Source organism: Coloeus monedula (genome assembly GCF_965178545.1).
Source record: "Coloeus monedula genome assembly, chromosome: 1".
NCBI lineage: Eukaryota > Metazoa > Chordata > Aves > Passeriformes > Corvidae > Coloeus > Coloeus monedula.
Genome location: NC_138781.1, coordinates 124782828 through 124807776, shown reverse-complemented (window position 1 = coordinate 124807776; position 24949 = coordinate 124782828). Strand labels below are relative to the sequence as shown.

The 24949-nt window shown below is 39.8% G+C and overlaps 1 protein-coding gene across 1 annotated transcript in view; it reads left to right on the top strand.

Moving 5' to 3' along the window:
• Positions 1-24949, top strand: part of CPA6 (carboxypeptidase A6) — a gene marked incomplete at both ends in the record, with an annotated part of 85321 nt that overhangs the window by 40399 nt on the left and 19973 nt on the right. The window contains 5 exons of the mRNA XM_082285666.1: positions 1111-1186; positions 13882-14006; positions 17383-17497; positions 18438-18539; positions 19368-19472. Coding sequence (XP_082141792.1) covers positions 1111-1186; positions 13882-14006; positions 17383-17497; positions 18438-18539; positions 19368-19472 — 523 coding nt within the window. The remainder of the gene's footprint in view (positions 1-1110; positions 1187-13881; positions 14007-17382; positions 17498-18437; positions 18540-19367; positions 19473-24949) is intronic.

The following is a 24949-nucleotide window of genomic DNA, read 5'->3' as shown; positions in this document are numbered from 1 at the left end:
GGATGGAACTGTAGAAATACAGATATGTATGACCTCCAAGGTCTCTTGGAAGAGAAGTACTGGTTATCAAAAGTACAAATAAAAAACTCAAAATGTAGTAAAATGGCAGAATTCACATGGGGCACATAAAGTTATTTCATCCTTCTTGTGTATGGCTAATATTTTAGTTACATGATTGTGCCCTCTATTTTCTGTGGTCTCCAGCATCCCATTGGTCATGACATAGATGGTGGTCGTTGAAGGGTCATTCAGTTTCTTGCTTCCTGTTTGCATAATTGTGTTGAGATCATGGAATCATAGAAAGGCTTGAGTTGGAAGGGACCTTAAAGGTCATCTAGTTCCAGCCCCCCCTGCCTGCAGGGGTACCTTTCACTAGAGCAGGTTGTTCAGAGCCTCATCCAACCCAGCCTTAAACACTTCCAGGGATGAGGCATCCACAACTTCTCTGGGCAATAAGTTCTAGTGCTCCTCACAGCAAAGAATTTCTTCCTCGTATCTTACCTAAACTTACTCTACTTCAGTTTCTGTTAAAGAAAGTTAATAAAATTAGCTACTATTTTTTTAGAACCTCCTGAGCATGTATGAGCAGCTATTTACTTCACAAAATTTGTGCAAGTTTTAATGGGTAAAGCAAAAGGCATGCCCTAATATGAAGATCACCTCTTTTCTCACATCAACTCCTCTCTTTAATGCATGAGAACAATGAACTTTTCAAAGTCATTTGAGGGTTTAAACATGAAAAAGCAATGTATTTTACTTAATCTCATCCTCGGAAAGAGATTAATTACTTTGGAAAAAAAATAATTGCTTTGTTCTGAGGCATTTGTTCAGTATGGAAGATGTCAGCTTGAATGGTTTAACTTAGAAGGAATGAACAAAGCATTTACATAGAAATGGAAGGTCAAGCTGACACTGATCTGTAAAGAGCAAATAATTTCTGTGGAAGTGCATAATCCAGCAGCAAGCTCAGAAGCAGAGCTTCAGCTCACCCAACATTTCGCAGATGCTGAAAAAGAGCACAGTTGCAGTATCTATCTGAACCTAATTACTGTCCCATTGTACTGCTGCAAAGAGTCCTAAAGTGCCAATTCAATTTTCTGTTATTGGCAGTGATAAAGTCATACGAGTTGTTCCTGAGAGCGACAGGGAAACACAGATCCTGAGGGCTGCGTTCAACAGGCTTAAGGTGAGTTTCATTATTTTCATCTACTTTTTCTGATCTTTTTTGAAGACTGTAGTGGGTTAACAAACTTACCTTTCATTTGGCACTTCAAATTATTTTATTATTTGGAAAGCAGTCTTTCCCCAATAAATTCCTAATTTACCAATAAAATAGCATATGAATTAGATTCATCATGCCTGACAAATTTAACAACACTTATTGCCTTAAAGTAATGGAGGTGCCACACTTGTAAATTTGCTTTCTTTGCTCTTCCACTTCTTGCTAGCATCCATAGTTGCTTCATTATCTGCCCAATGGTGTTATTTAAAACACTGAGAAATTTAATGTTGTGAACAAACAGAGGAATATGAAAAAGGAAGTGGCTTCAGTTTGAGAATCTCTCTGGCAAAATAACTTTCTAGTAGCAGTTGAGATAGTGTTTATGATACTCACTAGAAAGCTAAAATCTTTCTTTCCTGGCTTTTCCCTGCAAATATAAATGAAAAGCAGTGGTGCCACTGCAGCAGGGCAGCACAGGAGCACTCTGCATCATGCTGCTTTGCTGGCACAGCTTGTGAAGGCAGAGGCAGTCTTTCCACAGCAGTCTGGCCCACTGTCTCAGAGGATGGGCAGTACCTGTAAGCCAGGTCTATGGTCCCAAAAAAAGGACTGTACCATGAGCATGCACTGCCCCCAAGCACTATGGGAAAGGGATAAGCCTCATTAACAGTCAACAAAACACAGCCTAACTAGAGCAGAATCAGGGAAGTAACAACTTGATCACTGTTAAGTACCACAGTGTTTGGAACATGTGCAAAAGCTTTGGGCTGCTCACTGCCTTCAACTCCAGCAAACTATTAGGCAGTCTGTGGTGTAATTCTGTCTCTATTGTTGAAATCTTACATAAATGATTGTTTTCTCTGTGACAAAAAAATGAAGGTGCATCTAATTTTCTAGTCCAATAGTTAACATCTGTGATATAAGTAAATCAAACCTCTGTCTGCATACCAAATAAAACAAAACAGAACGAAGATGTTAGAAGAGGTCTTACACCCTCCTGAAAAACATTCTATCTTTCAATTATGACAAAGCTTTCTTGCTACTTTTTTTTAAAGAAAGAGGACTGAGCTACCTTAGGTACCTCAGCCCAGGAGAGGGCTTACTGCTGTGAATACTCCAGCAGTCAAGACATTGACACCTCACTAGTCTTAAGTAAGAAAGCTGAGGCTGTCTCCATCACATCTACATTTCTTAATGCTATGTTTGGTTAGTTTCCCATTCAAGATGCTATATTTTGTAAACCCCGTTCTCAAGACATCCAGCCTGTGCACGTGTTGCATGAAAACTTCAATGTTCAACAGAGGCCGTGTCATGATGCCATGGATTACCACACTTCACACTGTAATGCCCGACTCTCCTAAAGAATATTGTCTTATGTTTGTTTCTGCACTGCTTATTAAGGACCTGACCCTCACTGTGAATGTTACTGTAACACACCAAAAAGGATACTTGTTTTACTCCCAATTAGGAAAAAAACCTAACCAAAAAACCAAGCAATACATGTGGAAGCTGGGTTTTACATTAATTTCTCCCCCCTGGATGTTGGAACATAAAGAGGGAGCACATGTGTTTTTTCCTTTCTCCTCATATTGTAAACCCTGCAAAGCAAAAGGGTTACTCACCTTCCTGTAACTGTTTCTCATTACAGAGCTCCCTTAGGCTCCCAGAAAGAAATCCCTTCACTCAATTCCATCAAAGTGGGAGCAGTAGAAACTTGAATAAATAATTGCATGCTGTAGCTCTGAGAGCAGGATAATAAAATTTTGGCAAACTGCATCGGAATCTGACTAGTTAATTAGAGAATGATTGATTCTGATGAGAAACTAAGCTGAGGAGGTTGAAATGAAGACTGAAAAAAGAGAAAGTATCGTGTCACCCAGTTTCATGAAGACAGGCTGGGTTTGGCTGCGTGTCAGGTCTTAGGGCTCTTCCATCTGCAGCAGCTTCACTGCCCATCTGCATGGGGTGGAAGAGACACCTCAGTGGATAACAAGTAACAGATATGTTTAACATTAACTTATCATATTTTGTCCCCTGTCCCGGTTTGAAATAAGAATCTCAAGTTATTCCCTCATGAAGAAGTGGATCAATAATGACACGCTTCAGAAGTGCCCAGTCCTTACAATACCAGCAAAAGTCAGTAGTGGCTGCAAGTCATCAGCCCCTCTGGAGAACCACGTATTTAGAGTTGTGCAATTTTTAAGTCTCCAAGTCAAGTCTCCCCTGTCCTTCTCCCTGCCCCCCACCCCCCAGACTTCCAGAGCTGAAATTCAATGGACAGTGGATTTATGCTCTATTTTTTAAATATGACCCTTTAAGCACGATGTTGATTATGTGCTCAGGAGAAAATGCAAGACGGTGCACAAAAAAAACCCCTCTGTAGTGCAAAATAAGCTGCAAACAAACCCCAGATATAGTCCTGATGCCATCTTAACACAGTATGCCTGACAAACGACAGGAATATGAGCAGGAGTGTCAACAGACGTACAAATTGCTGTAATTACAAAGACTGCATTTCAGATTTTTTCATTTTTGAGTCAGAAAAGCAGAACTGGTTTGAGACACATCTCCTTTGAATCTATTTTGGTTTGAACAGTAAATGAATAGCAACCTGTTACATTACTCACACATTCTGTCCCTCAAGGGGGAAATCAAGATGGAACCAGGATCCTTTTGAGACAGTTTGGTTATGTTACTCAGTGTTGTGCAAAACTCTGTTTTCAACCTGAGTTATGATATGGCCTGATAGTATTCTCTACCATTGTCAGTATTATAACAAGAAAAGTCAATAAAAATAAAACTTATATCACTTCTGTTGTTAAATTGAGAAGAGTACATGCACTTGGGTTTCAATTCAGACACGTTTCTCTACCCTGGAAAACTGGTCTACTAGAGATGAGGTATATTTCAGAGGACCAAAAGTTACACTCTCTAGGGATGTCAGGATTAGTCCCCATTAGTAAAGCAGGAATTGCAGTGCAAAAGTCATTTGGGGAGCCCAGTTTACTCCTGGTGTCATCCATGCACAACATAATTATTTTGAATAAATTCCCTGGACAGTGCAAGCACAGAGTAGATTCTGCAAAAATGGATTGTGTGCTTGGTGCAGAATGTCCTTGCATAGAACAGACAGTGGTAATAAGGCAAAGGGAAGATAATCCCTCCTGTCACAGGCTTCCTCCTCACCGGGTCTGGTGGAGGGAGGTTTTCTAAAGACTTGGGGTGTTTTGTGTTCATTCCAGCCATTTCCTTCTGCCCTTAAACTCACACTTGTAAGGCAGAGTGACTTAGCTTTTTCTTCTGACCTACCTCTCATAATCCAAAGAATTATAAGAAAAACTCCTCTCTGTTCAGTTCAAATGACCCTATCCTTCTGAAGGGTGTTATCACAAAGAAGCTTGAAAAAATGATCCTGATGATCCTACTGCAAAGGCAATGTATTTTGATGTCAGGCAGAGAATAAAGCAAATGCAAAGATACCCTTCCTTATTGCCTACTGATTTGGACAAAGAGAAAAGAATCAAGAAGAAAATAAATGGGCAGCGGAAAGAACAGCAATGTATTGTTTCCCTCATTTTGTTTTATATGCCAGTTTCTTAATTATTGTCCTTACCACTGATCTTCTTGAGTAGATTTTGTCATTTACAGTCTACTCTAGCTTTTTTCTTTCAGAAAGAAACACCAGGGCAGTGGGGAAGTAAGTGGTGAGAGCTCTGCCTTTTGCCACGCTGAAGCCAATGCCACAGAGGTCAGCAAGGTCCATCCCTTTTGGGAAAAGCACCAGACACAAAAGGAATACTCTCCTGAATGTGCATTTACAGAAACCTACACTGAGTCATCCTTGAAAGATCATCTTGGAATTGTCTCTATGTCTTGATGTATTTGAAGTCTCTTAGAATATGTCCCCAGTGATTAACTTGGGCAGTGGCAGCCGAGCTAAAATATAACAACAAAACTCATGTAAGAGTTTGAAGGACTACTTAGGGGTTTTCATCCACATGGAAACCTCTTGATCTCAAACAGGACTGCTCTTCTACCAATACCTGGGCTGAAAGGTTAATTCACACACTATTACAGAAGGTGTAATCTCTAAGAACTTTATAGACCTAGTATCTGGAGCTCCTTAGGAGGGATATTTGCCCCCCTTTTTTTAAGGGGAAAGTCCATATAATACTTGGTGTAAATAATCCCTGAATTCTACCAGAAGTGTCTAGGCTCTGTACAGTATGAATGCCGTTGCCTATACTGAGTGAATAATGGATAATGAATGTTTCATTCCACACATTTCACTTTTGTTCCTGAATTGCCCAGTGGCAAATCACATTAGTCATAATCACTTGCTGAGTAATTTCCACAAATTAGTTTTGGTCTGTAGCTCCATTGCCCACAGTCCTTTGTTATTAATCATTTTTATAAATTGATTCCTTCACAGGCTGGTTTTGTTAACTTTTAGGTGACAGAATATTGCTTTTTTTCCCCTGTTGGGGTGGACATAGCATGTAGATCTGCACTGCCAGTAAAAATAGCCAGCCCTACAGATTAAAATTTTTCTGCAGTAAGTTCTGTAAAATTGCCTGAATGTGCATGTATTTAACCAATAAACTCAGCTACAGTAAAGAAGAAATATAGAAGGTAAATATACTGAGTCAGATCAGCTGCATTCCAGCCTCAAAGCAGCAGGAGGGGGCTCTGGCCCTGACCACTCTTGACTCAGCCAGGCTGAGCAGAGTTCCCTGTGCCTCCCCACCAGCCCCCCACTCTAGGACTACATCTCTCCAGAACAAGTTCTCAGGAAACTCCTGTGCACCATGCACTGCTGTGTATGCAACTGTTTCTTAGGGCAGTATGTGTGTGAGGTCAGAAGAAATGTGGCAGGTGGGGAACAGAGTCATGCTCTTTTTTGAGGCTGGGTTTCACTAAGTGACAGACGAAGTAGCAGCTGACAGATGCCATCAGTATGTATACAGCAGTATCTCTTGTCTCCAGCAAGTTCCTCCATTTTTCTTTCAGTCTCCGTGGGGAAGAAAAATAAGACCCTGGTAACTATCCTACCAGCAGCACCACCCCACACCCTTAGACACTTTTGGCACAGACCTTGTGCCAAAGCCCACCGGGGTAGATGCAACAGGGAGTATGACAGGGATAAATGATGGTGGAGCTCCTCCTCTGACGTTCATGTAAGATGATAGTATGCAAGTATACTATACATGCATGGCAAGTATATTGCATAGCAGTGCTGAGGAACATTTTCGTATGGTTGTGACGGACTAAAATGCAGCAAATTCTTTGACAATTCAAGTGAAAATTTTTTAATTTTTAAATATTTCTTTATTGCTCGTGGAATTATTTATTTTTCTAGCTATAGATCTGTCTATAGACAGTATATACTGTCCAGCTATTAGATTGGCTGCTGCTGTAATGCCATCACAGGTGCCAGTCTTAAATTTTAGATTTTCTGTTGCAGTCCTTTGCTCTTACAAATAATTTCTCTTTAGAGATATGGTAAAAAATTTTAATCCTGACTTAGTGTTTAAGACCAGAAATATCTTTTTGCACGTACACCATTCCACACTAATCATTTGCAAATTATTACAGTAATCAATAAATCAAAAAGAAATACTTAGGATGATAGTACCACAGTGACATGAATATTACTGCCCACACTCTGTCCCCCAAGACTCTTCTTGTCCATCTGCTGTCTCTCTGCTTTGTACACCTCTCCAATGACTGGCTATTTTCTCCTGCTCTTTCTTGGTCAGAAGACAATTTGAGGAGCCTGTTGCTGATTTATGAGCCCTTTCATGGTTTTAATTCTGTTGGACCTGACTGACAGAAACAAATGTCACATTCCCAAGTGCTTTGCAAAGAAACGGGGATTTTCGTGGGTCCTCAGACCCAGCAGATTCTGTTTATCTGCTCTGGAATTTTCCTTTGTAAGGGTTATTTTTGAAGCAGCACTTCCTTTGAGCCTTGACTGATAACTTCTACTCCATCGGTGGTCTACAAGCACTTTTTATCACATAACGTCTGACTGGGATCAGGACTGTTTGTATAGGTAGCAAAGAAGCCACTGCTCTGTGGACATTCCTGGCATAATAGAGTTAGACCACTCATTCTTCAGCAGTTTTTATAAAAGAAATTCCTGGGCACAGCCAGGCACTTCTTCAGCTTTGGGAGAAGCCAGCCTAGCAGGCCTTGAAGCCAGAACTCCATTCCCTTTTGTTTGTTCTCTAGTCCTTACAGCAGCTGCTTATCCATTGTAATCCCTGAATTGATCCTGTCATTGCAGTTCAGGGAATCAGAAAAAATGTCTCATGGGGAAAAGGATCACTTGGCTATAAATCTGATAGTTTACACCTCCATAGGAAAATGCTTAAAAAGCCTTCAGAGGACAAAAGCCCATCTGAAAATGCAGTAAGAAAGTCTGTAAGCCCAAGTGGAGCTATTCTTATTTGCAGAAGGAAAGAACTAGCTCAGCAGCCAAGGCTGCATGCATTTTACTTTGCACCTACAGCAAATATATCTATATAGCCAGATGCTTTAGTTTTCAGTCTAAATTTTACCCTAGCTCATGGTTAGGGTTCCATTCAGATATTAGCATATTTCAGATACACAAGGAACATCAGGTGACAACAGAGGGTATTCATAGATATATCAAAATACATGTTTGGAAACCACTTGCCAGGATCAGAAGGAAAATGTTGTTGCAGAAAATCTTTAGTGGGAAAATACAAGATAGAACAGAATAACCCAGGTAGTAAGAGTATTGCTCTCACAAGATGCAGAAAGCATGGACTTTCTGAGATGGAAGGAATCTGCTTCCTCTGAGGAAGTCTGAGCCTGAGCTCAACAAAGTCATCAGCACAGCCTCAGTGGGAGTAGAATCAGATCCAGGGCTTACTATTCCATTTCCCATGCAGTGCAGCAGCAACTGCAATTTGAACCAAGCTATAAATAGTTTAATAATAAACAAAATAAGGGTTTGGCCTTTTTTTTTTTTTTAATGAGTCTGTTAAAGACTTTTTCACATCTTTAAAATATACTTAGCCCAGTGGCATCTGTACTTCTAAGAACAGATATTCAGTTACCATAAAATTGAGTACGAGTTTTATCTCAGTGACTCTCTTGAGGAATAGCCGACAGGTTCTTTTCAGTGTAGAGCCCTGTGTAAAATTATACCAGTGCAAATAGAATGGGAAGACCATTACTTCATTATAGTTCCACAAAGATCTGCAAAACTCAAAACTTCAAGCTGTGTGTTGTTCATATTCTGCTCCTGTCAGTGTTATGGTTGCTGCAATCCCATGAATCATTCCCCATTTATTGGCACAATTACTCTTACCAGCCTCGCTGAAAAGCAAATAAATGCTGAAAAGTTAGAGCCAGTAAAATGTCTAGTGCACTCAGTCAGAAAGCTAAATTACTTTGCACTAGGACTGCATTGTAAGTCCTTTTAGAAAGCAAGGGAATTCCACATTGGATTTCCACTGGACAATTTTGCAGCACATAAAGGGCAGCTGAAGCAGATTGGCAATTAGGACTGCCAGTTAAGTTCCTTAATTGTCAGAAGCAAGTGAGAATGAAATCAGTCCTGGTCCTGAAATATTTGCAAGGCTGAAGACATTAGAGATTAGCAGTTCTGCTCTTTCCAGGTGAACCACAGCACTGCTGTAGTTATGCAACAGTGTCAGAGTGAACAAGAGTCATTCTTCCTTGCTTCTTTCTCTTCAGAAGTACCAACAGAGGTCTAAAATTCTGTTGCACTCTGTACATGTGCATGTGAGGGGTGTTTGTACATACGTGTAAGTCACTGTGTTGCCCATGTATTATGTGATAAAACCTCAGGCAGTCAGACCCCTGACAACACCAATAAGACTAAAGTGGTTTCTACTTCTACACTCTGTCTTCTACTATTGGATTTCTAATTGAAGACATATCTAATAACTTTCAGCACTGCTAAGGGTGTTTATGTGTCTATACATAAGCATATGGATGTAAATGGGAAACCCACGTTTCCTGAAAGAGCCCGCGAGCAAACAGTACCCCTGCTTTCATTACTGACTGCACATTCCCTTTTACAAGAGGGTCAGAAATGCCAAGCCATTTCTACTGACAGCATCATAACAATAGTTATATTCTGAACTTTTCAGTTGACAGCATTTCTCAAAGAAATCCATTCATAGTGATGTTAAGGACAAGTCCAGCTTTGGCACATGTATTGCTGGATACAACTCAGTAGGAATAAAAACTCCAATTGCTAGGTAATAAAACATATAACAAAATGGCTGTCTTCATGGCGAATAACACAGATAAATCATAAACTATTTTCTCCAGATACTAAATGTAAGTTATGACAAAGTTATTCTAGTTATTTTCGTGACAAGCATCAATCATTTGATTGATTCATAATTGCCGACCTGATGAGAGCACTAAGCATCTTCCTTTTAGGTTAAATGGAAGAAGAAATGAAACATCTGCTTAAGAAAAGGTAATGAGGGACAACTGGAAGCTACTGCCCAAGAAAATGGCTTTAATTACAAACGCTGGACTAAGCCCCATGGTCTAAAGAAGATGGGGATTTATTTCAGTGACTTGAATTTTTAAAAAAAGACTGTGAGATTTATGCATCCATGAGAGTGTTTGTGGGGAAAAGCAGGGAGACTTTTCTTCCCAGGCTTCCTTTCCATGGCATGGAATGAGCAGGAGGAAAAACTGAACTAGTGAATTAAAAACTGCCTGTTCTGTTTTCTGTCTAGGCAGAGCAAAAGAGTTTTCTGTACACCATTTGTGATATGTAGGATTATACTAACAAAATGTTTGTATTCTTGGAAAATTATTTGCATAATTTTAACTTTGGAAGAAATTCTGAATTCTATTAGTTCAGCACCCAAATCTGTTTAAAATATTTGTCCCTTTGCCTTGTCCTGACTTTTCATCACTGTACTGATCAAAACCTAGAGACATGACTAGTGAGTTCAGTGTTGCTGTACCTTGGAAGGTGTCCAGGTAAGAGCTGATAGATTTATTTGAGCTGTCTTTAACACCTCAGTTTAAAGGAAAATTGCCTGCAAAGAAACCTGGCTTTCCTAAGCACAAATTGAACCACCGGGACTTTTATGGGACAAGTGAGGTTGAAAAAAGAAGAACAGGCAGTTTAAAAGACTACTTATTATGTAGTCACAATTAATAATCTCTCACACTTTCTTTGTTAAATAAAGAAATAATGTGTTTAAATGTTTTGGAAAAAGAGACCAGTCTCTATGCTCTTACATACCATTTTTTCCTCAGAGAAAGCAAGTCAGGATGCCCATGCTTCCAGTGAGATTCTGGGAAAGAGCATTCACTGGGCATCTGGGGAGCCACCACTGTCCCTGAGAACAGGCACTCATGGCCACATTGAGTGACAGGTGCTTAGTAATTGGTCTCCTGGTCCCAACTCTGAACATGCTGAAAGACAGGAAAAGATGTGCAAATAAGAGTGTTCTGCAAAGGAGATGAGAATATTTAGGTTTGCAGACATGCTCTAAAGCATATTTCTTTTCCTCTAGCCTCAAGATACCAGATGAATTTTGAGGTTCAAATATTTGGCTGTATGCTCCAGGAGTTTTGTAGGATTTCTGCATCTCTTTGTTTTGTAGCTGGAGAATCTTCCTCCCACCTAGCAAATCCTACCACCCATACAGCAAACAGATATCTTTTGGCACTGACTGGTACTCCATAATACTGTATAAAGGCTCGTGTGTAGTGTGTGGGGGTAACAACACCCTGTCTCAGAGAGTGAAGAGGATAGGACAGTCATTACTTTCACTGCCACTCACTAGCCAGCAGAGCCCAGCATGGAAATCCAAGGCATATTTGAGAGAGGAATGATGTTGAAATAAGAGTGATAATTTCAATAAGACTCTCAGTATCTGTGGGAGATGCCGTGATAAAGTCTCCTGAAGATGACAGTGAGTAGAGGATAGTTGGACTTGCTCAGTCCAAACATGCTTGCTCTGAAATCCATCTTCTGTTTGTCAGTTTCCATGTACTTGTCACACCAAGGACAAGCTGACAGCTGCAATATAAATAAGATGTCTGTTGGAGAAACATGTTGCTTTTTATATGCTTTATTAGGCAAAATCCAGCCAGTGATTGAAGTGTTGTTCTGGACAGCACAGGTAACATCTCCCAGAGGAGCACTGACTGCTTCGTTTACATTGCAAAGGATGAGAAGTGGGAGTCAAAGGAAGCCAAACTACCCAAACAGGGAATTGAGATGAAGCAGAATGATTTGCATTCTAAATATAGGATTTTTTTGTCTCACTTCCAGGACAATGCCAGGAGTGAAATATTGCATTTTCACTGAAAGAGTGTAGTGGCAATATGCCACTGATTTCATTAGCTAAAAGAAGATTGCTTCTGCTTTTGATATTCACTTGTAGCCAGTAATGTGAGGAGCAATTAGAATACCTCAGAAATTAAAAAGTCTGGTGATGTTATAGCTAATAGTGTGAATATTTGTTGGTTTATCTCCTGCATGGTAATGGAGAGTTTCACCAGAATAAATCCTGAGTAACTGTCAAGAACAAAGACAAGTTTCAGGTGTATATCAGTTGTGATTAGTTGGGGTTTTTTCTTCTATTCCAATTCTGTGTGCTTAGATATTGCAGTTGGCCAGGAGACACTTCACTTCAGTTGCTCTTAGCTTGTATGTAACAATATGTTGTTATTTTTATAAAGATGGCTCTGTCTGAGCTCATTGATAGACTGTTACTCTAAGAACAACACATTTACCCTTACTGATGTATATTTTTTGGAATAAATCTTAAAAGTCAAATACACATTTCTAATTAAACATGTGTGAAATTAACCATGTTGAGTTAGGGGGGAATTTCACTGGGTGCCTGTAATTTATCAAAATACGAAAGGCAGATAAACTAACAAACATAAGGTGTTAGCACAGTGAGACAATCTTTATTTGTAAGCAGCATTTATCACCATTTAATTCACGACTTTCGTTTCTACTGGCCATCTGTCATAGCTGCTGTCAGCTTCACAAGCCTCGTGAACTTTGCCAGTCCTGGTGTTAGACTTCAAAAGATGCTGCACCCACCCACCACTATGACTTGGATGCCGATACCATATTGTGGCAGCTTGAAACAAAGAGTGGCTTTGGCAGGAACAAGAAGAGGCTGGCCCTGTGTTTCAGTTCTGCTCCTTCCAAAGTAGCAGGCATTTAATTGGATTAACTGGGTTGAGGTCACTCTTGTTTAAAGAGGTAACACCAGATTCAGCATTAGATGCCCTCTTAGTAATCAGAATATTTTTACTCAGGGCCATTTGAGAAATGTTGAGAACTAAACCCCTGTTGCAAGATTGTACTCCTCTCACAAATGAGGTCCATAGCAAGACCAGGTAAATGCATTTGATGTTTCCCAAATAGCTTCTATGGCATAAAAGAAGTGAGGACCTTTTAAGGTATAGATTATAAAAATCTTTTTAGATGCCTGGAAAGCAGTGGACACTCATGAGCTGTATCAACGGCTTCATAAGTGCAGCCTGACACAGCTGATTGCAATAAACTTCAAAAGACATTTATCAAGTATCAATCCTTTTAAAATTCTCTTTAAGAAATGTGTGAACATGTACTCCATATCAGTTTCCTTCCTTGTATTCAGCTCACAAACATATTTTTAAGGCCTGTGGATCTTGGCATGCCTCTTTGTCATGTTGATACAGAGACTGCTCCTAAAACTCCCATTTATAATCTCCTATGAACATCCAGAAGCTCTGGAAAGAGTTTTGTTGACTTGTGTTCTTTCCACTGTCCTCACACTGGTTGAGGAGGAACTGTGCTCGCCACTGTTGAAGAGTGCAAGTACAGTATTTTACTACAGGGTGCAGAACACTGAGTTTCAAATCCTTCTTTGCAAATTTTCTTGCTTTCTTGAAAATTCATGTTCTGGGCTAAAATTTCCAAATTTATCTCAGATTTGGCAACAAAAGGAAGTAAAAATGGACAAGAAACATCCCTTAGGTATGAGCAGATACAGATAGCACAATAATAATAGTGGCATTGTTCAGTAGCTATCATTTTTTACAAGATTGAAATAATCTGATTATCTTAATCCTGTTATTTTGACATTTAATATAAAGTTATTGTGTATTCATGGTCTTGGTGACCTGTTACTGACCTCTGATCTGCTTATTATCAAGAATAAAACTTGAGTACGTTTTACAAACAACACTGGTATATGCTATGCTTCCTATATCTCTTTAGCATTCTTTGGCTGCCCTAATGAGCAGAGAAAATGCCTTGCAAAATTAAAAAGACTCATGGACTCCATAGGAGCTAATACATTGGGAATGTATAGTAGTCTGAGGAGGTGCATGAAGCTGGAACTAGCTTTTGTTTTGAGCTGTTTGAGGAGGCATGTTCTAAAGACTGTTCTCTGTTCCCACTGGCAAATCTCCCAGGGGAGTTGTGGTGAGCTGGGCACAGTGAATCCTCAAAATCTGCTCCGTTAGCACAGATGCCGAGCTGGACCAGCCGATGCAGTTTTATTGTCTCTACCAAGCCTAGAGGGTTTGCCTACCTACCTTCAAGCATGCTGTCTCCTGGACTTCCCCACCTCCACTGAATGCATGTGAATTACAGGTTGGTTCCTGCACTACAGGTGGACTTGTGGCAGCCCAGCAGCCCCTTCCACATCGTCGAAGGTACAGTCGCTGACGTGCGAGTACCGCAGAACACGAGCCGGAGCCTGCTGCCCTACCTCCAGCAAGCAAACATCCAGTACACGTAAGCCCATGCTTCACTTCCCATGCCTCACTCCAGAGGCCTGGCCTTCGGAGCAGGTCTGCACCTACCACGCCAAGTGCTCTCAAAAATGCGTTCCACATCACAGCAGTTAGGCTGGCAGACAGCTAGGCATTGCCAAGAAAACAACCACTTTAATGGCAGAGCAGACAATCTCCCACAGGCAGGCAGCTTTAATTAAATGTCCTCCTTTGGAGTCAAGCTGAAATGTTTTCAGTATATGTGAAATCACATCTGTTAAGAGAGGGTTGGTAATTACTAATTCTGTAGCCTGCTTTGCCTCTTTCTTTGTTTAGTAGGAGCAAGGTTTATTTACAAGCAAGCTGCAAATGCAGAGGCAAAAGTTCTTCATCAGTTATACAGGAACATGCTACTTCTTTATTCTCCATTCCTAGTGACCAATGCAAGTCATACAGTACAAATGCACACTTAAGTTCACAAACCATTTATAGTGCTCCTTAAAAAAATTCAAGACAATTTTGGAGTATAGTTATCCTTTCATATTTATCCATATGATATACTGGACAAGAGAAATGATCTTGTCATTAAAGCTTTTTCAATGACATGCCTAAGTATCTGAATAATCAACTGATGGGTTATTTGAATTTTCAAAAATTTGCTGAGTAAAGACCTATATGAAGTTATTTATACTTATTTCTCCGCACATCATCTCAGAATGGTATAAATCATACTGTAGATGTATTTATGTATACATATGTATAGTACTCATCACAATCCCATTTTTATTATAACAATGGTCTCTTCTTAATTTGTTGTTCTAAAAATACAGAAACAAATATAAGGCAATTAAGTACACAAGCTCCATAGCTGCAGTTCAGAGTGACTTTCATGTGGGTTCAGCACTGCTTTGTCTTTGTTTATGTTTAAAACTGAGATGGGGATTTCTGTAATTGTTTTCCTGTGCTTATAAAGAAATGTTCCCTAATTACTGTGACCCAGCAGTTGTATTCATGTCTACTGCTGTTCCTGCTCACAGTAATCACCTTTAATGATATCTGTTATAAACACTCTCTGTACTTGAAGACCTCTGCTTGGGTTGCAGAGCAATGTGCCAGGGCAAGAACTGCCAGAGCAAAGGGTCTCTGCAGTTTACCCCAAAAAACATGCTAGGATAACAGTGCATTAATCTTCCACAGGGAAAATCTGACTTTTGGCACAAAAGTTGTGTGCACTTAGAAGGAAATTGGGCAGCATTTTACCAGGTCCATACTTGTCCTTTGCTCTCCCTCTTCATCTCCCTGCTGCGCATTTTGGATGGTCCCAGCCATCAGAAGCAAAACCCTGCAAAGCCTCGACAATCGTGCTTGTCCTGACAAGCCTCCTGAGATCTGTAACTCCACAAGAGCTAGGAGGATTCACCATGAGAGCAACAACATCCATAATCAGGGAGAAGCAGGAGCAGGCTGGCCAAGCACAGTCACGCCCACAGGGTGGGGACCACAGCCCTGAGCTGAAGTGCTGCTCCACAAGCCAGGATTTTGTACAACTCCTTTTCAGATGACTGTTTTTCACAGTTTTTAAAATTATTTTTTTCCACACACTGCAATGGAGTTAAATTTCTACATCTCTTTTGGAACTGGAAAATCTGAGGCAAATGCCAGGTAAAATTTCAGCTCAATACAGTGATGCTTACCTAAATTATGACATATTTACAAAGGCAGGAAGCATTTAAGCATCCCTAATAATGACCAGCACTTGCCTTTAAAACAGGCTTATTTCTCTTAGGATTTGACTTCATGACAAGATGGCCATGGAAACAAGCCAGGCATCAGATAAACTCTCTGCACCCAGTTGCCTTGGTTGTAAGTTTTCTGGCAAAGAAGCCACTTACGTTGCACTCAGACCTAAGGGACTTAAGAGCCTTTGTGTTATAAGCACACACAGTAGACAGTCATTTAAGAATAAAGAAAGATTATCAAATCCCATTTAGAGTACAGATGCTAAGTTAACAGAGTGAGCTTGATCCTGATAGGTGCTTATACTAATCAGAATTCTGCAAAGCAGTCCAGTATTTTTTTTAAATATTAGATGCCCTAATGACTTGAATAAAATCACTCCTTTGATCAGCTTTACAGTACTGCTCTTACAGTACATACAACACCTTGCAAGTCAGGACTATAATCCTTTAGTTTGCTTAATGAATGTTGCTGATGTAGAACAATGTAATTCCTAATTATACAACTACTTCACTAATGCTTTGAAAGATGAGAATAACCTTTACTTTGATTCTGTATGTAGATAGGCCTATTACCTTTGAGGCATCTGCTGCACAGCTGAGTTACGAGGAGAGTAAATGCCATTTCTCTCCATCTTTTTCCAATCACAACAGCTAATGCCTATAAAAATTTCGAAGGTTGAATGTGACTGTCATTTTCTGGGAATGGTGAATTAGTGGCATGGTGATTACACATTGCCATGCTTTAGGAGAAGGGAGCATTACAAGGATGACTCTCAGTTTTACAGAAATGTTGTTACAGATATCCATGACAATATTCCCTGCTCCTGCTACTGTCTGATGGGATGGATGGATGCCTCAATTTCCTTATTATAGCTATTTTCAGATGTTTTCTGTATTATAATTTAATATTCTTTTTTTTTTTGCCATAAAACAGGAAAGTTTTCAGCTTACATAGCCCTCTCTGCATTTTGCTCTTAATGCAAAGAATCTCTCACTTTTTATGCAAGTATATTTAATTTTCACTTCATATTTTTCATATTTTTCCTGAGTTATTTTAACAAAACTGGCAAACAACTACAGCAGAGTAGATAAGGTAAACAACAAAGCACACTTCAGATTTTTTTGTTTCCTGTTTTTACATGTTTCAGACAGAACGATAATGCTGCCAAGTTCTTAATTTTTTGTTTTGCCTCTACAACTTGTAGCTATATGTAACATCGCATTCCACTCCCAAGAGAAAGTATGTCCATGTTTTTCTAAGCTTAAAAAGATTTTTCAAATGGTTTGAAATCAGTTTTCAAAGATCCATGATCACATAGTATACCTGGATTATAAAAGAAGACAGCAAATGTTGCTCCATAAAAAATTAAAGTGGGTGCTTCTTCACATTGGCTACATTATTTACATCATTCTGTTTTAGTCACTTAACTAGCTTATTGTGTTTTTGAAGGCACTGTTACATTTCAAAGCAGCTGGAGTATTTATTTGGCAGCTTATATTCAAGTGAGCCTGAAGCACTCTATTGTCAAAATGTAACAGATGAAGTAAAGTCAGGATGGTTTAAATTCTGCTATATTTCCTCTAAACATGATTGTTATTCTGATTTAGCTTGTGTGTTCTACTAGTTTTTCAGTAATACTGCTATCTTTTTTTACCTAGGATTCTCATATCAGACCTACAGCAAGCAATAGAAAACCAGACTGGAGTGAGGTCCCATAGGAATCGAAGGTCCCTCTCTGGGTATAACTACGAAGTGTACCACTCCCTGGAAGAGGTGCATTAAAATCCATATTGTTCCTCTTATCTACTACAGTGTTGTATTTAATAAGGCTAAGATTTCATTCTCTCTACAAGTTCTGGTTACCTGTTCATCTTCAGAAATGTTCTAAGTCCTGCTTCTTCAAAAATAGGCACTTCCTTGAAAAAAAAGGAGTATATTTAATATTTGTATTCAAGGCTCATCTTTACATGTAACTATCTTTCAGAGCACCTGAGTTTTTATTTTAAAAAGTAGGTCTTTTACTCTGGTGGAATAAGAGATTTCAGTGAGTGATTGGTCACACTAAGTCATTTAATTAAGCAATATGAGTAAATGCTTAAGTATTTGCACGGGAGGTACAAATACTTTAAAACACCTAGATACAAACTCATGTATAAGGAATACTATCCTGGATTATGGCTGGGTAAACAATTTCTGTTGATTTTACTGTGCTCACATACACAATTTCAGTCTGCACCAAATCAAAGTCACTGGGTTGAGCATGCAGACTGCTGCACCACAAGAAGATCTGGTGCCTGTGAAACAAGTATTGCAGGTAGCATTGAGACATGCATGTCAATCTGTTTGTCATTGTGTTCTGGCAGGCAGAATCAGGGACTCTCTTTCTTCATTCCATTAATATTTAGTGGCAATGGTGGATTAGCCACGTCCCCCTATTTTCAATGGACAGCTTATGCATTCCAGTAATACCCAACAATTAAATGGAAAAAAAAAAAAACATGTGAAAGCTGCATCCAGCCTCTGGCAATAGAGCTATGAGAGCCAAATAATGCTTGAAGTGTGAAAACAAAAACAAACAAACAAGACAAAAATAAAAACTACAGGAAAATCAAAAAGTAGAGAGAGGACTGAGAGCTGAGAAAAATAAATATATTACAGTTTCTTCCCAGGAAATGCGAAGACTGAAGAAATGATTTTATTTCTGTATTTGCAGATTGAGGACTGGATGCATTATCTGAATAGAACTTATTCAGATCTTGTTCACATGTTCTCTGTTGGAAAATCCTATGAAGGGAGACCACTGTATGTACTCAAGGTAAAGATTAAACAGTCATTAATGAGACTAAAATCTGGAATCAGGGACAGACCCTGTTATTTATGTTACTGCACATACACCAGAGACACAGCTTAACAGTGTTTCCTAAGGATGAGTTGCTTAAATCTAAGCATCTCTCTGAGTGTCATCTTTAATGAAAAAAAGGGAAAAGAAAGCTGGAAAACTAATAGCCAAATCCTATTTACCTGGTTTGGACATGCATGGAGAAAGATAACAGGACAAGTTCAATTAGCAGGATTTGGATTTAAGGGGATTGCAAAGCTTTTTTTTTATAGACAACTAGGAGAGCAGTTATGCTGGAGAGGGACCCCAGAGGACTCTGGAGCCCTTCTCAGCATGTGCCACATACGCCTTTTCTTTAGCTAGTGACAAAATTTCAGGGCTGTGTGCTCTCAACTCACATGATTAGGACCACAAATTAGAGTGTGTCGGTAAGATGCAAAAAATCTTTCAATGTATTTTCTTTCCATCTCCTGTTGAAAAGTTCTGAAAATTTGATTCTTTATGAGGCTATTCACATAGTGTCATTGTTCCTCACCCTACTCCATGTGATATTCATTCCTTGTAAAAGAGGAACTGACAGATCTCACTTTTCCTACAGGTTTTTTCCATAGGTCAGCCTCATTATCTTGGCACACCTGCCTAGCACTATCTTGGCCATACCTTTTAAAACAATAAATTTGTGTTCCTTTATATGAGGAAATTCAAAATGGTTTCGTCTCTCTCATATTCTATTATTTTCCCATTATTGTGTTTTCACTAATGTGATGAGATCCATTGGTATTTTGTGAATATTCACACTTCAAGTTAGGTAAAAGATCACGGCCCTACAAGAAAGCTGTCTGGATAGACTGTGGGATTCATGCAAGAGAGTGGATTGGCCCTGCCTTCTGCCAGTGGTTTGTGAAAGAAGTAAGTGTTCAAAATTTACAGTCATACAGTTCCTTCTGTTAAATAAACTTTGCATTTTTTCTGTAGCAGTTCTAACACACTACTAATATGGAAAATAACTAGCTATTATACCTCTCTTTTTAAAAATAATTTGTGGAATACTTAAGTGCTTAATAAACAAAGCTGTTAATGACAGCCAGACACAGCTAGGCACAGGAAAAAATATGCCAGACACATACTGGCAGAGGTATGAAGTAGGATTTTATTCCAAGACCTAAAAATGTGAAGATTGTGATTCTGGTAACGGCGCAGGTAAATCAGTGCCAGTGTGTACTGCTTCAGATCAGTTCAGCAGCATCTTTGCTTTAAGGACTTAGTTTAAAAGAGACATTTCTCTTTTGTGTCATTCCATAGGAATAGGAAGCTAAAGTCACAGAATCATGCAATAGAATCACAGAATTGTTTGGGTTTGAAAAGACCTTAAAGCTCATCAAGTCCAGCAGTTAACCTAACACTGCCAAGTCCACCACTGAGTTATCACCCCAAGTACCACATCTACACATCTTTTAAATACCTCCAGGGATGGTGACAAGCATTTAACTGGGCAGCCTTCTCCAATGTTTGACAACCCTGTCAGTGAAGAAATTTTTCCCAGTATCCAATCTAAGCCTCCCCTGACTCAACTTGAGGCCATTTCCTCTTGTCATATCACTTGTTACTTGAGAGAAGAGGCTGACTCCCACCTAGCTACAGCCTCCTCTCTGGTAGTTGTAGAGAGCAGTAAGGGTCCTCCTGAGCTTCCTTTTCTCTAAAGACCCTCAGATCCCTCAGCTGCTCCTCATCACATTTGTGCTCCAGACTTTCACCAGCTTCATTGCCCTTCTCTGGACTCACTCCAGCACCTCAATGTCACTCTTGCAGTGAGGGCCCAAAACTGAACACAGGATTCAAGGTGAGGCCTCACCAGTGCTGAGCACAGGGGGGCAGTCACTGCCCTGGTCCTGCTGACCACACTATTGCTGATACAGGCCAGGATGCCATTGGCCTTCTTGGTCACCTGGGCACACACGAGTTCGTGTTCAACCAGCTGTTGACCAGCACCCCCAGGTCCTTTTCCAATGGGCTTCTTTCCAACCATTCTTCCCTCAGCCTGTAGCACTGCCTGGGGTCTCTGTAATTCAAGTGCAGGATCTGGCACTTGGCCTTTCTGAACAGTTGGTCTAAATCTGTCAAGAATTCATCTGCCATTTTCCCATGATGGCAATTATCAAAGTTTTTTCTGCTGTTCAGTGGCTTCCAGCTCCTGTTGATTGCCCATCCTGTGTGTATTGGTGTAGATGTACTTCATCTGGGCTATTGATCCTGCTGCCTTCTACAGGGAAGAAGCCCTAATTCCTAAATGACTGTTCTTTGGCACTTCTGTGGTTTCTGACACATCAATAACCCTTCTGTCTTTGCTGCCTCCTGGATCTTCATCCCCAGCCTCCGCTGGGATGGCAGACTGAAGGACCTATCTAGAACAACATCCCTCAAACATCGGTGTGGTGCCCCCAAGCTCATCTCTATCGAGCCTGGTTTTATCCTCTTCTGCCTTCAAATCCAGTTTAAAGCTCTTCCAGTGAGACCTCTTAACTTGTGATCAAAGATCCTTTTCCCCCTTTGAGACATGTATAGCCTATCTCACTGGGAATCCTGCTGTTGTGTAACCCAACCCATAATCAAACCCACAAAATTCTGCCAGTGACACCAGTCTCAGAGCCAGTGATTGATCTGCTGGCTGTTCTTCTTCATGCATGGATTTCATCTGAAACAATGGATTTCATACTGTCTGAAGAACAAGTGAATCCTATGTTTCTTTGATTCTATCTTATTTCGTTTATTCTCCCTTTATTTTTGAGGTCTAGTATTTAGTCTTCATATTTATCCATTTGCAGTTTTCAAATGAGAGGTGAAATCAAATGGAATTGGAATTTTGCTTCCAAATTGTCTGGTTCTGGTTTGGTTTTGGCTTTTTATAAGTATCAGCACTTAAACTCTTCTAATTTGGGATACATTACAGATGCATTATATGTTTATAGGATTTTGCCATCTCCCCTTAGCCAACAAACTTTTGTTCAAGATGAGACATTAGCTGCACAATGCAGACTACCTTGCAACGCAATTGGCAGAAGTCAAAAGTGGCTTTAAAATACCCCCACAGAGTTGCTTTGAGTATTTTGCATACTGTTTTTTGCACAAAAATAAGGGTTGCAATATGCTTTTACAAGCTTCTTCCTATAAACACACAATTTTCTCACCTGTCTTCCCACCCATCACTGTGTAATTCTACAATGTATTATTACCTCCTCTGATTTTGTGAGAGTAAACTTCTGCATCACCAACACCCTAATGCTGAGATGATCAGGTAATCATGTGTGGCCTTCCCTCGAGCATCACAACAGTGAAGTTGAACAGGGGAAGTATAGAAATAATGAGGCCACTACAGTTTGGATGCACCTATGACCATGGATAGGCTAAATGAGATCCAGGAGCCAATCTCCAAAGTTCAGCGTGCAATGATGGTGTGTCTTCTCATTAAGACTCCTGTTAATGTAAAGATGAACTAACTTGCAATTTCTGAGTAGCTTTCCTACAGGAGAACATGTGCAGTAAGGAAAGAAGCTGGGACAGAAAGGCACTGGTGGGAAGCCTGTTGCTTAAGTACCTCTTCCTTACCAAGGTTTTCCCATAAAGCAGTAGAATGTGGCAGTAGGGTAAAAATCACAAGGTTTCTCTGTAGACCTTATAGCAGAATATAGGCTGTGGGTGTGTATACAAAAACCTCCTGGTTGTTATATGAGATTTTCAGAGAGTAGCTTGTAAGGCTGCTTCTCTAATTATGTAAAAAAGTTTTCCTAGATTAAAAGTAGTCTCCGCGGAGTTCCTTCATACTACAAGAATGTACCACCCTTGTCTGCCCATCCCTTCTTAGAGCAGTATTTCAATCCAGCATTAAAGCAAAAACCATCAGGAAGAGAATACATTATGCTCATAGTCTCCATCATCATATTAAAAATGACTGGCAAAGGAGGAGAGACAAGATGATTAGACTGCTTGGTTTAGGATATTACTTTTCTCATTGTATGAATTAGAAAATTTTAGTAAGAACTCTAGGAAAACTGAAGGTCTTTCTGTGCTTCAAACTCTGCAATTCTCTTTTGCTGGCAAACTCCTCCCTTAAGCACCTCTGCAGCCTGGCAGCCCAGTTTTCCATCCTCCCTGGCACTTACGGGCAGTTCTGAGAAAGGGCTGTCATCTTGGAAACAGATCTTTCCTGGCATGTTTGCTGACTCTCAGGAATAGCACCACAAGTCCATCGATTTAAGGCAAGCAAAAAGAAATGCTGGATTTACATGGTGTTGGCTTCTTTTCTACCAGGAACAGCATACATGCATTCCTTTACCATGCAGGCAGCCTGAAATGTTTCACCAAGTTTTCACTTCACCCTGTGATTTCTGACACTTATTTTTAATGAACTAGATCCATGTTCCTGTGTACAAGAAGGCTTTTCAAGCAATTTAGCTTAGGAAGAAAACCCTCTATGCATGAATGTCACTTAACATTCAAGCTCAAGACTGGGTGCTGCAAACTTTACCAGATACTCCTACCCAGTTTGGGAACTCTCAGTATCTTGCTTGCACCTCTGGAAGTGGCAGCTTCTGAGTGACAGTGGATTTGCTGCAAGCACTGGGAGACCCCCTCCGAAGGGTGGAGGTGCCACTGAGCAGCTGCTCATGCGGTTTGCCAGGGTATGGCAGCAGCTCCCCACTTTCTACAGAGTCTGGAATTGTTCAGCTAAACTGGACCTGGCTCCCACCTATTTAGAAATGCAAAACAGACTAAAGCAGATCAGACTTGGGAAGTGAGGATGTAAGGCTGGAGCATGGGAAGGCAAGAGGCTGCCTGCTGTGCAGGCTTGTTCTATATTTGGGCAATTACAATAATTAGAGGAAAGGAAAATAATAGCTAGAGAAAAAAAAAAGATACAGAAGTTAAAGATTTAACAGCAGAAAGAAAATGCACAGGATATTATGTGATGATGTAACTCAAAGTACAAAAGCAGCCTACTCTCATTTTGAAACAAACAAAAGGAGAGCAAAGACTATGGTTTGAGGAATTGTGGGGGTTTTTTGGTTTTCTGTGTGTTGGTTTGTTTTTTATTTCCTTATAATCTACTCCAGAATGAGCTCTAGCTTTGGCTCTGTGTTCCATAGATCTGATGTTAATAACAACGTCACTGTTTCAGTGGAAGGCGCCCCGAATGTCTGTAGTCTCTCGCCTAAACATAATCAGATGTTCTGTCAGGATTAGCTGTACTGGTGGCCTCTGACAATCCCCACCTCATGGTCACTGAATTTCAAGTCAAGAAAGGGGTCACCTTGCATACAGAGCACCAGAGCTTTAGGTACCAGCTAATGAGCCACAGAGATGTGTCTGCACCTGTACTGTAGTGAAATAGCAGTCAGGTGACAGTGGAGTCCCACCCAATTCCAGCCTTACTCAGCTGGAAAGGGATGGAAAAAGGACTTTGATAGTGGAAATATTATGAGACCTGTGGTGGAGCAGGGAAGCAAGACAAGCTGTAAAAGGAAACAGAACTGATTACATGTGGGCTTATTTGAAGGCAACCTGCAAAGATAAATGAACCCAGAACTTGTGTCCACAGCAAGAGATTTAGAAAGAAAAAATGAAAAAGAAAAAAGGTTTTTTAGCCTAGAAATTTAAAGAGGCTACATGGGATCTAATACATTATTATGTGTTAGTAAATATTACAAACTGAAAGATACTCTATTATGTATAATTACTTTGTAGGAAGCAGTAGACTTTAGAAACAAAATTCAGATATATCATGTATTTATCCAAAATTAAATAGTTCTTACAGACACAAAGATGCAATACCTATAGCCATTTTGCAAAAATACAATTATATATGTACATATGGTAAGTAAGAACATTTAACTCCTACTCATTGAGAGCGGAGAAGCAGAATTCAGGTATCAAATTATCCAGACCTCAAATTTAGGATTTTACCATTTCTTTAAAAATCTTAAATATGGTTCACAGGCTGCTATTCAAATTAACATCAAAACTAGATTCTGTTTCAGTTTTAGTGAAAGCAGATGAGGATTCCCATTACATCTGGTTTGACTTTCTTCCCTCTAATAAATGCTGCCATTTGATCCATTTCAGTGATGTATAACCTTGAGATGTCTTTCACGCAGTATTTTCAGTAAACAGCATAGTTGAGATGTGACTTTGATATGTGTTATTCTTTATTTCTGGTGCAGGAATTTGTATTTCAAGATTAGAAATTCTAGAATGTAATTAAAAATCCTCAAGAAGCATGTACTGATTGTTCTTCTTGACAAAATATCCTAAGAGTCCAATGTCAACTGTAAGGGAAATGTCCATTGAGACAAATGCATCTCCCTAAAGGAGTGACCTCATCAGGGCCTCAA